General features: G+C 57.0%; 1 protein-coding gene across 2 annotated transcripts in view; it reads right to left on the reverse strand.

Annotated features, from left to right (window-relative positions):
- Positions 1-14570, reverse strand: part of SFSWAP (splicing factor SWAP) — a 69502-nt gene that overhangs the window by 32242 nt on the left and 22690 nt on the right. For both annotated transcript variants that reach the window (XM_053901874.1, XM_053901875.1), the window contains 4 exons: positions 5776-6013; positions 4479-4610; positions 3407-3500; positions 2319-2490 (listed from right to left, as the gene is read on the reverse strand). In XM_053901874.1, the coding sequence (XP_053757849.1) occupies positions 2319-2490; positions 3407-3500; positions 4479-4610; positions 5776-6013 (636 nt within the window). The remainder of the gene's footprint in view (positions 1-2318; positions 2491-3406; positions 3501-4478; positions 4611-5775; positions 6014-14570) is intronic.

The following is a 14570-nucleotide window of genomic DNA, read 5'->3' on the forward strand; positions in this document are numbered from 1 at the left end:
GTGATTTTGGCGATTTACACTCTCTCAGAGAATTTTTTCAGTCATTTCCAGATTTGTTCAAATGCAGTTACACGCGGTAGCCACGTACTGCACACGCCTGTGACTGTTTTCTCACGCACTACGTGTCGTGCGTTTCCTCCGCTTTTCTCTGCAGGAAGCCTGCAGGTGCGTTTTACTGGTCTTTACCAGTTTCTCACCGGTTCCCACTTTCATGGTTATGGATTCCCTTCTCCTGCTTTCCTTAGATGCACTTCACAGTTTCTTTCTAGGTTGTCGAGTTGAAGGCTTGTTACGGTTTTTGTTCCTCCACATAAGCACACCAGGTTATGAGGTTTTTATTTGAGGTTTTCACCGCGTGTGAGAATTTCCTGACAAGAAGTATTGTCACTGGGGCACTCGGCCGGCTCAGTCGGTGGGGCGTGTGGCTCTTGATCCTGGGTTGGAGTTCGAGCCCTGCACTGGGTGTAAAGATTACTTAAAAAGAAAATCTTCAAAAAAAAAAAAAAATCAAGAAGAAACATTCTCATCGTCCTCACTTTCTCTCACTACTTTGTAAAAGTCTGTGCCCAATAGCATCCAGAATACTGCTCATTCAGAATTTCAGACACACCTTAATTATCTGGCTTTTGCGGTGCAGACGTGGGTCTGACGCACCAACAGGCCTGTTCTCTGCCCAGGGGACAACTGCCTGTTCTTCTCTGTGGATGCTTTGCTGCCACCTCCGTCCTCTTGCCTGGGACAGCAGAACAATTTTCAACCTGTCTTCTCATCGGGTCTGACTTTCAGGCTTTCACTGTCTTACCACGTGGAGGCTGGTCCTCAGCGGGCTACGCGGAGGTCACACCGCCAGCCGCACTGGGCCCTGGTGCTCAGTCACTCTGGCTGCTGGCGCCTGCGCGCTGAGGTTCAAGCCAGGGCCGTCAAAGCCGTGGTGCCCGTCTGGAGCCGACGGCCTGGGGCAGCGGGTGGGAGGGAAGCGGGACATTGCCGCCCCAGGTGCCACACGACCGTGGGGGTGTGGAGGTGGCCCTGGCTCAAGGGCAGGCCGCCTGTTGTCCCCTCTCTGCCTGACAGTGCGCTCCCCCGGGGCTCACTGCCACCGAGTCCTGAAGTGTCCCTCTCTTCCCTGGGTGGGAATTCTGGGCGGGCTGCCTTGTCCCGCAACGTGGACGGCAAGAGCCTCCCCCGCTTCCGTAGCAACAACAGATTTTATTCTCTACTCATTACGTTCCTCTGTTACTTCAACGAGCGTCTGAAGGCGGCCGGGAAGGGTGAGGGACTGAGCACGAGTGCTCAGGTAAGTCCTGGAACGAGAGGCTCAAAGACCCTTGTGTGCGTGTCCGGTCTGGCGACTTTCCCCGCTGTCACCCATCGGGGCCGGTCTGGTTAGTCTGGATCACCATCCTGTGCCACGAGGCCCCTCAACGCAAAGCACAGGCCTTCCCCCGGGCCCTGCCGCCCTCCCCAACCCTGCACCTGCCTGGCCTCCGCCTCTGCCCCACGAGCCCACTCCCTCTCCCACTCCCCTTCCTGCAGCTCTGTGACTGACCAGCGGTCCCACCAACACCCCCAGGCGGTCCTGTGCCCAGTGTCCTCACAAAGTTACCCAACTGGATGCAGCTGCTCCTCTGATCTGGCCCCTGGGAGCCCACGAGCTGGCCACGGACACCTTCCAGGCTGTTCCCCGGGACCCACCCACCACTCCAAGCCCCGCCTGCACAGCCTCCACCGGGGACGGCAGCCTGGTCTCGGGACCACCGTTATACCATCGACACCGGCGTGCACCCCTCCTCCCCACAGGCTTCCTCGTCTCCACACGGCGGGAATCAACGCATCGTCACACACTTGACCGCTCACTTCTTTGCTAACGTGCCTGTGTCAGCTTTTCCCCGCTTTTTATTCTACTGGCTTCCTTCCATGCACATCTGTCCTGCTAGATGAAGAACTCCAAGAACACAAAAGGCAACCAAATGCAGCGAGTGCGGTCCTGCCTGGTAGAGGCCTCGGGACGTGCCACTGAACAAATAAAGACGACTAATTTCACTAGTACGACAGTGTGCACCCAAGTGTGCTGTCAGAAGTCCAAGGAGATATGAAACATCGTTTGAAACACGCTAAACGTTCTCACTGAACTGCCACAACAGGGACACCTCACGTGAGCTCAGGTCCACACGGGCCCGAATCAGGAGAGCACCGTGGCGCACGGAAGCTTTGTTATGACCATCTGACACCAGCGGTGACTCCCCTGCCCTGCGGCCAGAGGCACCTTTCTCCGAACTTGAAGGAACCCCGCAAGGCCAAGACGGGCAGCAGCCTACCTTTCACCAGCTTCCCGTCTGCGACCGTCTTACTGGACGACGCCTCCTTCTTCCCCCCGGGGCCTCCTCTTCCTCCTGCGTCGGCCGACTCCTCGCACACACCGTCCTCCCCAGCGTCACTTGGCTTTTCAGGGGCAGATTCTGCCGGGGCCTCTTCTGGTGCTGACACAGCCTAGACAATAAACGTGACCATGAGCTGCTCGGTAAGGAACCGCCCAGGATGGGTCACGGACAGACCGACAGACTCCGCTGGACCACGTGTTACCGCTCACACAGCACTAAGGAACACACTCTTGGAAACTCAGACCTGCCATTGTCTGATACAGCAGAACGGAAAGGGGAGTATGCGTGAGGCTTTCCCTCTGGAAGCACAGAACGCGTCTTAGAGCTCTAACACCGCCCGGGCGCCGATGCTCACGGCCTTTTCTCTGGACGCGGATGCCCGAGAACCCTTTCGGGGACGTGCCCACCGCCCGCAGGTGAGCCATACGCTTCAGTCTGAGCGGTCACAGGCGCGAAGTCCGAAGAAACCCACGGGCAGCGAGCAAGGCCTACGCCATCTACCAAAGCAGGTCTGAACGAAACGTGAGGGCGCCACGTAACGAGGGGGGTGGAACAGGACAGCACTCGAAGGGCAGGAGGAGCAGCGTCCGGTGGGCCTGAGGGTCACACGTGGGGACGCGGCCCGGGGGCAGGCCGCCCGAGGACGAAGTCTGCGGCCCGGAGTGCACCACGCAGCTCCCGCGTCAGCCGTGCACACACGTCTACGTTTTATGCACGGAAGGAGACGCTGTACAAATATGGCATGTGGCCTCCACCCAAAGCAGTTACAAGTAACAGCCACCGGAACATCAAACGCTCGGAGAGCGCGGGTGCTGTGTTCAGGACACGCGGCTCATCAGTGAACTATGACTGCGGACCCCAGACACCGGTTTCACCTCTGAGAGGCGGGGAAGGGTAGAGACGGCATGTGCTGCGCACGACCGTCCGCGCCAGGGGCTCAGGAGCCCGTTCCTGCATCCCGCCCGTAGGCACAAAATCCCTGCTGCGTCCAGAACCCGGAGCCTCCCTGCCCTGCAGACACACACCTGTGCACTGTCGCCCCCTTCCTTCTGGAGGAAGAACTGCTTCTTGAACTCGTAATAGGCGTTATACTGGTGCCAGGGCTGCAGGAACTCAAACCTAGGAGCGGAGAGGGTGGTGAGTCACTCGTGCGGGCACGCGCCCCGGCCGGCGCCAGGGTTCCTCCTGCCTGCTCGCCGACGGCAGACGCCGCCCCCGACACCCTCCGGCGACCCACTCAAGCCAGGTACCGCCTCGGCAGAGGCAATGGCCGTACCCTCCCCACTCGTGGACAAGGGAGACGAGGCGTAGGGAGGGCGCGGGGCTCGCCTACACTCGTGCTATAACGTTGTGACCGCCACCTCACGCTGGATGGTTCACACCCGAGGCGTGGAACGGGATTTCATTACATGGCAGATTCTTTTGTTTTCTGCTTCTTCGGTTTTGGTTTACAAACACACACCTTTTTTTTAACTTGTATTTTTTTTTTTTTTACCCGGCACACGTTTTTTCAGTTTTTATTTTCATTTCACCTAATTCACACGCAGAGTCATAGCAGTTTCCCGAGCACAGCGTAGTGACAACACCTCTGTGCGTTGCCCGGCGCTCAATCCTTCATCCCCATCACCCGCCTCACCCTCCCTCCCCGCGGAGTGGCAGATTCTTCGTTTTAGAGAGAGAAAGAGCGAGGGTGTGATCGGGAGACAGGCATAGAAAGGGGGAGAGAGAGAATCCCAAGCAGCCTCCGTGCCAAGCGCAGAGCCCGATGTAGGGCTCGAACCCGTGAACCATGAGATCGTGATCAAGAGTCGGGCGCTCAACCGACTGAGCCCCCGGGTGCCCTGAATGGCAGAGTTTTGAAAAGCACGGGTGCCGGCTCCGTTTCGGGTGCTTCGACATTCCTCCTTAAAGAACAAAACAAGACAAACGAGCCCCCCCCACCCAACTGCAGGTAATTCAGCAAGGTGGTTGTAAGACGTATTTACGTAAACACGTAGGACTAACCGCGGTGAAGAGAGAACACAGCTAGACTGCCGACAAGCTAAGTGACGTGCCGAGCACCCGTGTCCGTCCACCACACGCCACTCCTCCCCTCACCTTTGGTCATTCTTAGCACGAACGCTGGTCTCGAACTTAAGGCCGTTCCGAGCCACGTACTCCGCCAGCTTGTCGATCACAGGCTGAATGTCGGGGGGCGGGGGGATGATGGCCGCCACGGGAGCAAGTGCACTGCGGAGAAGAGCCGCGTCACACGGTGCGGGGGCCTCCTGAGACCGCCGGCAGGTGCGCCGGCGCAGAGCGCTGCCCAGGGCTCGCAGCGTCCCGGGCCGCACCCACATGCAGTGAGGGACACACACACGGGGCGGCTCTGAGCGTGACCTCAAACACAAAAACTAACCAAAGTCCTCTGGTTTAAAACAGGGACCAAAATATCATTGCCAGTGGGTAAAAATGGCGGTTTTATGGAAATTAAGACTTTAAATCATGAAAACAAGTTCACCCCTAACATTTCCCTCCAATTAGGAGCTAATTCTTGTTTTAAAAATTTTATTGGGGTTGGGGGGGGCAGAGAGAGAGGGACAGAGAATCCCAACAGGCTCCACACTCAGCACAGAGCCCGATGCGGGTCTCCATCCCATGACCCTGGCATCACGACTTGAGCTGAAATGCAGAGTCGGATGCTTAAGTGACTGAGCCACCCAGGCACCCCACGAGCTAATTCTTAGAGGCAGCCGAGAGTCAATCACGTGTTGACTTTTTTTCAAGCTAAAAAGAGAACGTGGGCAGTGCAGCCCCACATTCTCATTTCACGCCCCCTTTCCTAGCACAGTCAGAAGGCAGGTCATTTTGCAGAAACATCCAAGTTTCTGTCGACTTCCAGCACAGGCACCCGGTGCCCCCAGCAAAGCACCTGCTCACTCCGCAGACACCTGGACGCTGCCCCGTTGCCCACTGTCACTTTAGGTCAGCGGTTCGATGGTCTGACAGCCAGAACCCCATCCGCCTACGGCTTGTGGGAGTCACTTGCGTTAACTCTTACAAAAGCCTGTTTCTTGCTGACAACCGCAGCTTTGCTTTGCACTGGTCTTCCTTCCCTAGTACCGCCCAGCTGAGATGTCAGCACGTCAGAAAGACCGGACACAGGGGCCGGGGCAGCGTGGGGTGCCGAGGACGGGGGGTTACGAGGGTTGAGGGGCGCTAAGGATACGAAGGTCGGGGTGATGCGGGGTGCTGTCCGGGAATCAATTTTTTCAGTGTTTACGACATGACAATTTCTGTTATGCCATCAACTCTGTAACCGGGGATCTGGACCCTGAGATCTTCCACAAACCCCGATGAAAAACCCCAAACCACGAACGCGGAAGTGCCAGGCGAGGAGCAGAAGCGAGCGTACCTTGTGGTGATGGTGGAGGTCACCCCGCTGCTCGACTCTGCGGTGGTTGGGGGGGGCGGGGGCGTGGTCCCGGGGGGCGGCGGGGCCGCGGCCGTCACTCCGGCGGAGCTGGGCACGGCCACGCCGGCGGGCAGGGCGCCGTAGTAGGTGGCCACGTCGACCCCGGGCGGGGGAGGAGCCAGGCAGTAGGTGCCATCCGGCAGCACATAGTAGCTGTAATACATGGCGGCCACTGTCGCTGTGAAAACACAGGTGCAAGGTCACTCCTGTTCGTCCGCTCCCACGCCGTTTTCTGTGCTCTCTGATGTAAGAGAGGCCGCCCCCGGGACACGTGATTTGGAAGGACCGGGCAACGTGCAGACACACACCTGGGGACTACAGGGACGGGGCGGTGACCGAGCCCACGAGACGTCCCCTCTGCAGCAGCTGGCGACCTCCGCTCGCGGGACCCCCGGCAGACCTCCCCCAGGAGGCCGGCCTCAGTGACCCACTCCTTTCCCGGTTATTCTCAGGGCACCACGCATCCCTCGTGCTGAGGGGCGTCTGTAAAGCTGCTTGCGCTCGGTCGCCAGACAGCCCCGCCCACCCCGCCACGGTGCGCTGTAGTGAATTTACCACAGCCCGAGGGACACAGGTGCCCGGCTCTGCTGTCACCGGGTGACCTACAACAGCTTCCTAGCAAGTTGGGGATGTAAGCAAATACCGGTTTCAATAGTGAAAAGTCCTGTAAGTTTATTCATCTTTTTTTTTTTGAAAAACATTCAAATCTATCGAAATCACAGAAAATTTAACGATCCTTGGGGCACCTGGGTGGCTCAGTCGGTTAAGCGACCGATTCTTGATTTCGGCTCAAGTCATGCTCTCATGGTTCACGAGTTCGGCTCTGCACTGACAGCGTGGAGCCTGCTTAGGATTCTCCCTCCTTCTCTCTCTGTTCCTCCCCCGCATTTTCTCTCTCTCTCAAGATAACTAAGTAAACTTAAAAAACAACGATTCAATGATCCAATTAAGAATCACTTCTAATCCTGTTGGGATAAGCGAATGGTTCTCACGACACAGAGATTTAATTTCCTTTTCCTTGGAGGATGGTGACAAGATCTTTCCAACTACAGACTTTTACTTTGATTTTCAACTAATTCGCTTTAAACCAAGCACATTTATCAAGCGTCCGGCACTGTGCGCCCCTCCACTCGGGCCAGCAGCCGGAGGCGTCCCTGCAGCAGCCGGCCTCCTGTCCCTGGCTGGAGTCACGTGCAGCCCCATGTGCTGTGGGCTCAGCCACCGCAGACGACCCTCGCGCTTCGTGAACACGCATGCGCGGCTCCCAGCGCGTCCCTCCCTCTCGATGTCACACCACCCGCCGCTCCACATGCACGAGGACACTCCGAATTTTCCCAGAAAGAGGCGCGGCCCCATAGCCTGACCGCGTGATCTCCGCACGGAACACGGGGTCATGTCTCAAGGAGGCGGGCGATCCGAGACTGCTCACTGCGGGCAGGGGCCGAGGCGGGCGGCGGCGGGAAAAGCGCTTACAGGACAGACAAACGGATGCAGCGGTTCTGATGGAAGCTTTTCCTAACCAGCCTGCACCTCCGTCAGATATAACATCGTCCCTGCAGGAACGGAGCCACTGCTGAACGGAGCCACCCCCCCCCCCTCCTGCTTTAGCCAGCCATCGGGGACCTTCTTCTCAGCCTCCAGAGCCACCTGCGGAGGGGATGATGTGGCTCCAGCGAGGACAGAGAATAACCCCGACCTCCCTCAGAGAACGCCCCACGTGCAGCCCAATGTCTGGGGCGGGGAAGGGACTCCTGTTCTTCCCTAGTGCGAAGAGTCACGTCTCAGCGGAAGGAACACACTCCGCTCCTGCCCTGGACAGTCAGCCTCCTGCCTGAAAACGAGCCGAAGTAGGTTTTATTTTTAATTAGAATTTTAAAAAATTTTAACGTTTATTTTTTTTTTTAAATAAATTTTTTTTTCCGTTTTTTATTTATTTTTGGGACAGAGAGAGACAGAGCATGAACGGGGGAGGGACAGAGAGAGAGGGAGACACAGAATCGGAAACAGGCTCCAGGCTCCGAGCCATCAGCCCAGAGCCCGACGCGGGGCTCGAACTCACGGACCGCGAGATCGTGACCTGGCTGAAGTCGGACGCTTAACCGACTGCGCCACCCAGGCGCCCCACGTTTGTTTATTTTTAAGAGAGAAAGAGAGGGGCAGAGACGGGGGACACGGGATCTGAAGTGGGGCTCGAACTTGCCAACTGCGAGATCATGACCTGAACTTCAGATGCTCCACCGACCGAGCCCCCCAGGCGCCCGCAGGTTTTCATCCGCAGCCACAAGCAGTGAGCCACGTGAACAGGTAAGAACCGAACAGCTGACGAGCTTCGGCGAAGGGTGCACGTCCCGCGAGGTCGACGTAACACGTCCTTTGCGTGACAGAGAAAATCAACAGTTCTTGGAACTGAGCACCGTCCCTCAAAGTACGAACACGCAGACTCACCGTGCACGTGGCTTTCCCGAACCTCCGTCACGTTACCCTGAAGCAACGTGTTGAAAACAGCGTTCCTGGCAAGACGGCCATTCACTCGGGCGCGCGTCCCCAGAAGACACCGGTGAAGGCAGAGCGGGAAGTACACGTGCACGGCTGAGCCTCCGGGTCCGAACACAGAACGGCACGCCCGAACCTGAATGCCGGGGCCCCCAGCACGGGGTCGCACTGAGGAGGAGAGGTGCCGAGCCGGCGTCCCCAGCAGACCCGCAGGGGCAGCCCTCGTCCGCACCCCGACACATGCGCGGCGAGGCTCCCCTGCGGTCACACCGCACACAGTGAACACTCTCACAACCTCCATTTATCTACAGATACGCCGACAGCGACGAGACGCTGCTGTGTGGTGGCTGACTGGGGCGCGGCGAGCGCCACGCTGGGTTTAAGGGCTCCCCTTTCGGCTGGACCCTCGCTTCGAGGGCTGTCGGGGGTGAAGGGCTTCCAGGGGAGGGTCCTTTCTGCCCTCTGCCCCCAACAGTGGTGCTGGGGTGTGATGGTAGCGGCGGACCGCCGTCCGATCCCCACGCCCCGCCCGTCACGGCACCTCTGGACCCCACTGCCGAGCAGCGCCTCCCTCCCTCACCTCTGACGCCGGCACGTCCACGCAGCGTCTCCTGCGTGACACCCCCCCCCCCCCCCCGCCCCGCACCCTGCCCCAGCCCCCACGGTCCGACCCCCGGCACCTCCCCCGCCCCAGGCCGACTCGGAGGCCCCTGCTCCGCCCTCCCGTGGGACCATGCTCCCAGGGGCAATTCTCTGCACCAGCAGTGTCGGGGCACGGCTGGCTTCCAGGAGCTCGCACACTCCCAGCGCACGGTGCACCCCCAGCACACGGCAGGCCCCACGAGCCTTCTAAGGCAGCCTGGAGCTCAGATATGCGGGCACACTGACTCACCCTATGTCACAGGTTCTGAGACGTGCGCTCAAAGCCAAAGACCCTTTGAAATGATCATCAGAGCGCGTGTGTTTTGTACACAGACTCCCCCCGCCCCCTGAGATTCTCACTGCTGGACCGGACCCCAGACAGGACAGAGGTCTGGTGCCCCAAGACCATGTTCCCTGAAGCCATCGTCACGTCCCAGACTCCCAAAGGGACCCCACCACACTCTCGTGTTACACCTTATCAGGCTTGCTGTTCTCCGGATTCTAGGTTGAATTTCCAAGAAGCGAGTGGGTTTTGCAGAAAGTTAAATGCGATGGCATTATTAGCACGAGAACCACAAATGCCTGCTCCGAATGAACCCAAGCAAGAAGTTTCAAGGAGCACCTACATTTGCTGAGGGCCGGCATAGCCGTGTGAAGAAAATCCAGCTGCTAGGAAGCATAAGGTGCATTCTGGCGCGCTTCCTTCCTGGAATCGCACGTGCTCACGAACGGACAGAGCTATGTGATGCACGGTCACACAGACACGTCTACCTACCTTCCAAAGCCCTTCTGTTCAACCGGCCTGCAAAAACCAGGGCCACCTTGCTGATCTTTTATGTGACCTTAATCTCATATAGATTTAGCTCCCAGCGTTGGAAGGGCTCTCGAACACAGGGCCGGTGAGCAATCCCTTCCGCGTGAGAGCCAGTTCAGGGGAGACAAACCCCATGTGAACGCGTTAAGAATGAAAATGGCTTTCCTGAGTGCCACGGAGAAGAGAGTTTATTCTTAAAAAGAAAAAAACAACAACAATCTATTTTACTCACACAAGACACAAGACGTCAGGATGCCAGAGCGTGACCCTCCAGGGTGTGTGAACGGCAGCTGTGAGGAGGGCCCCCCGGCCTGCACCTCAGTGCCTCACCTGTCCAGGCCCAGGTCAGCAGCCGTGCCCCCCGGCTGCCTCCACTGGGCCTGTGGATGGCCCTGGCTGTGCACCCCTGGGACCCTCCTCGTGAGTTCAAGGGCTTTAAGACCTGCTTGTGTTTGAGGATTCCAGAATTCCCATCTCCAGCTCCGAGTGGAACTTGCACATTAATTGCACACCCCACCGGGCCACCTCGTGAGTGGTTCACACCAGGGAGTACAGACTGGGATCCCTGCCTGCCCCCCCCCTCACCCCCCGCACCCCCAGGGAGCGGCAGTGCCTCCTGGTGGGGCGGCACACTGCACGACTCCTCCCAGCGCCTGCTCAAAAGTTCCGGGAGCCCTGCCTGGACCAGACACGGCTGCCCCCCCACCCCCCGCCAAGTCCCCTGTGTCACATGCCACGACCCCCCTCCCCTCTCCGTCCCCCAGCTGGACTTCCTCCCCGACCATGCCTCTGGCACGGTGACCTCGTGGTCTCCATGATCCCCCACGACCCGAGGAACCTCGCTCACCGCTATTCCCAGCGTGGCACGACCACAGTGCCGACCTGCTCGGCGACTGTCCAAGTTACGTGCAGGAGGATGAGGACTGGGAGGGTGTGAGGGCACCCTGCAGCAGCCAGGGCTACCAGGCGACGGGCCCAAACCTAAGGCCCGAGCGACAGGACTCAACCCACCGTTCTGTGCCTGTCCAGACTACGTCCCACCGCGGGAGCAGCACGAGGGCATGTTCAGACATTCGAGAACTAAAAGAATGTGCGTCCCCGTGTTCCCGACGAGAGCACAAGCTGCAACAAAGCACGGGAGTAAACCAACCGATCAAGCAGGGGAAACCCCAGGCACTAACGCAGGAAAGCAACAAAAAGTCAGGGAACAGAGGGCTGCAGGCCGAGAAAGCGGCCGCTCCAGACCAGAGCAGGGGCGGAGGGCTCCAGAAACACGGCTGTCAACGCCGCCCAAACGCAGGCCACCAGCACGACCCCCGGCAGACCAGAGAGCACGTCGTGCAGGCACCTGCAGTCTGCAGGGCCATCGGATAAAAAGAAGTCCGTAAAATGAGAACATTTATATTCCAGCACAGTCTCTGATTCTGGGATAGAGCAGGGGCTGGCAAACGCTTACAGCCAGACAGTAAATATACTACCTTTTGTGGACCAAGAGGCAAAAGTAGATACTCAGAGTATATAGATGAGTACTTACGTGACACTGAGTATATAGATACTTGGAAAAAGAGAAAAAACACATTCCCACACAGTTTTTAACTGATGAAATTCAAATTTTAATAGAAATAACTGAGCGGCTTTTTAGGGGGTCGTACAGGTCTACAAATGGGAAAAATGACATTCTTTCCGTGAAGGAGGACACTTCACTTAGCTGGGGTTCTAAGTCAGTGTTCCCAGCAGCGGGCTGTGAAGATGTGTGGCGAAGCTCGCTCTCAGCTCACAGACACACACACAAACACACACACACACACACACACACACACACACACACTGGCCGGGTTCATGGTCACACACACAGGCAGCGGCCGGGTCTACATGCAGCCTGCAGTGCACCTAGACCCGGACGGGGTCGCACGCCTGGCAGTTTCCAGCTAAAACACCTCCCTTCCCTCCACAAACTGGAATTTAGGTTTTTCAAAAGTCAAACTCTTCTGGAGAGCTGTTTAGAAATGCTCTTACAACCTCGGTGGCTGACAACCTTGAAAGTATTTTCAAACACATACAAAAGTTACAGGAGTAAAGCCTGCCCTTACTCCCACTATTTGGGTACGCCGTGTTCCCTGCCATTCTGTGACCACACGTTCAGGGATTTCTGAGACACGGGTGGACCCTGTGCACAGGATGGTACGCACGTGCCGAAACACTCGTGGGGTCTGATCTCTGACTTAGGTCCACAGCGACCCAGGAAAGGCCCCACCCTGTAACACTATGCACAGAACATACAATACTGTAGACAATTTTCCGAATCACAAGGCAGGTTCCTTGATCTCTATTCAAGCTAGACTTTGGGGGAAGCCACCAGGCAGCAGATGCGCGCAATGCCCTGGGGACCTGCGCATCACACACAGCACCGCCTGAGCCGCCCCTCCCCTGCCCTCTCGTGTGCTTACCCAGCTGACAGAGCAGTGTCAGGATAAACAACTTTCATGATGATTTCACTATCAAGTTCTACACGACTACCTCTTCTGCTGAAAATAAACCCTAATAAACACTCTTTCGGTATCTAAAGAGTCAGATCCCGAACTCAGAATTAATCTCACAGCCTGTTACTTGATTAGAGAACTTTCTTCTGCCCACAATTAAAAAAGTTATGCTCGGGGCGCCTGGGTGGCTCCGTCGGTTAAGCGTCCGACTTCAGCTCAGGTCATGATCTCGCGGTCCGTGAGTTCAAGCCCCACATCCGGCTCTGTGCTGACCGCTCAGAGCCTGGAGCCTGTTTCGGATTCTGTGTCTCCCTCTCTCTCTGACCCTCCCCCGTTCATGTTCTGACTCTCTCTGTCTCAAAAATAAATAAATGTTAAAAAAATTAAAAAAAAAAAAAAAGTCATGCTCTCTTCACTGAAAACCTTTACCCCAGGAGAGGTCGAGTTACAGGAGTTCAAACACTTGGCATCACAACCCAATTCAGTAATTGCTATTATCGCTGCTGTCTGCATTTTCAAGGCCGAGGACAGAAGCAGAGTGCGAGAAACGGAAGGACGACCCGGCCATCTCAAGTTTCTCTCACCTGCTCGACAGCCTGCTGACCCCACGCCGAGACTTCCAGCTTCGCCTCCCAGACTTGGGCCGCCTCCCCGAGTCCTGAAGGGCCCTGTGACCACTGACCTGTGGGCTCTCCATCACTCAAGTCTGGATGGCAGGAAAACCAGTCAAGCCAACCAACAACCCCAACATTGCCGAGTCCACAATTGTGTTGTTAGAGCGATCGTTTTCTGAGCAGAGCTGACACACAACGTTACGTTAATTTCAGGGGTACAACATGGTGATCAACATAACTCGACAGCGTTTAAGTACAACATTATGCCCTCCCATCTCTCCAAATACTTGGAAGCATCTGGATCACTGCATTGTGTCTGAATTATTTTCAAACTTATTACTGCATAACGCATCCCAGCTGTCTTCTATTTACCCCCTGATGGCCTCCAGACAACCCAGTGTTAAAAATTCCAACAGGAGACTTATCTCTTGGTCATCAAAGTAGATTAGGAAAACCCGAACGGCTTGTGCAGTGACAAAGAATGTGACGTGTGTAAAGCTGGAGAAGCACCTGAACCAATCGATTTTACACACAGGAACACGTGACTCAGGAACGTCAGGCCAGTGTTTAAAAGCCAATGCTCTCTTTCTGGCAGATGAAACCTCGAAAGGCCTGTCTCCAACCATTGCTTAAAGTCGGCATCAATGACCCCCACGTAAAATGTTTTGAGTTCTTGATCCCGTATCGGGTTCTGGAGGCCTGTGACATAAAAACAGATTCCTGAGAGTTCCGGGTGAAGACGGGGAGTGGTTCAAGCTTGCAGCCCAAGCCGCAGGGTGGAGGTGCTCGCAGGGAGGGCCTGCGGGGGCGGCTCCGCCCTGGGAGTCCCTGACTGCGGAAGGACACCTGCTCTGGGGAAGCGTCAGGATCGAAGGAGAGCAGAGAGTGGGTTTTGCAGAGAAGGCTGCGCTCGGAAAGGAGGACAAAGGGGCTCAGAGAAGGAGGGACGCGAGTGTCCAGGGGGAAGCGCCACAGCATCGGGTCAAAGGTCGGGGCAGGGCTGCCAACGTGGGTGGGAGAGACGGCAAGGGAGAGGTGAAGTGCGCAGGCCCGCCGTGGCCAGGCCCCGGGAGCCGAGCACCGCACGTGAACGGCGAAGACAGGAGTCTGAACATAAAGAGAATGCACACAGTGTCTGCATTTTCTGGGCCACAGATGAATCTGGGGAGACAAGAGTTCCACGGAGCACAAAGAAAAGGAAATAAAACCACCACTGAGATGAAGAGGGAGCTGGGCTTGCTGCCTGTTCCTGTGCCACCGCCTGGAACCAGAGGCCGCGACAGAACACAGTTCCCTGGAAATGAGAAGCCGATCACTCCAGGACGGCTGGAGAACAGGCCAGGTCAGAAGCCGGCCCCTACGTTTCCACAGCAACATCCGAGCCCAGGACCCGCTGGCTGCGCACGGAACCCTCCGCCAAGCTGCTCTCTATGTGAGAAGGGCACAGACGCGTGCCAGTGACATCTCAGAGAATGGTGTCCAGGAGCGATTAGTGAAAACCAAGCAGCTAACACACCCGCGCAACCGGTCGGGGGCGATGGCCGGCCGACGCAGGCTTCTCAGGGTAGGAAAGACCACGTCAGATGGCAGCTTACAGAGGGCTCGGAGACAGAAGACGCTCCCCAAGACTTTTATACCCAGACAAGTTTTCCTTTCTACACGAAGGTGGGAGGGGGTGCTTCTCGAGCGAGC

Source organism: Panthera pardus, unplaced genomic scaffold (genome assembly GCF_024362965.1).
Source record: "Panthera pardus isolate Hobbes unplaced genomic scaffold, ASM2436296v1 HiC_scaffold_14, whole genome shotgun sequence".
NCBI lineage: Eukaryota > Metazoa > Chordata > Mammalia > Carnivora > Felidae > Panthera > Panthera pardus.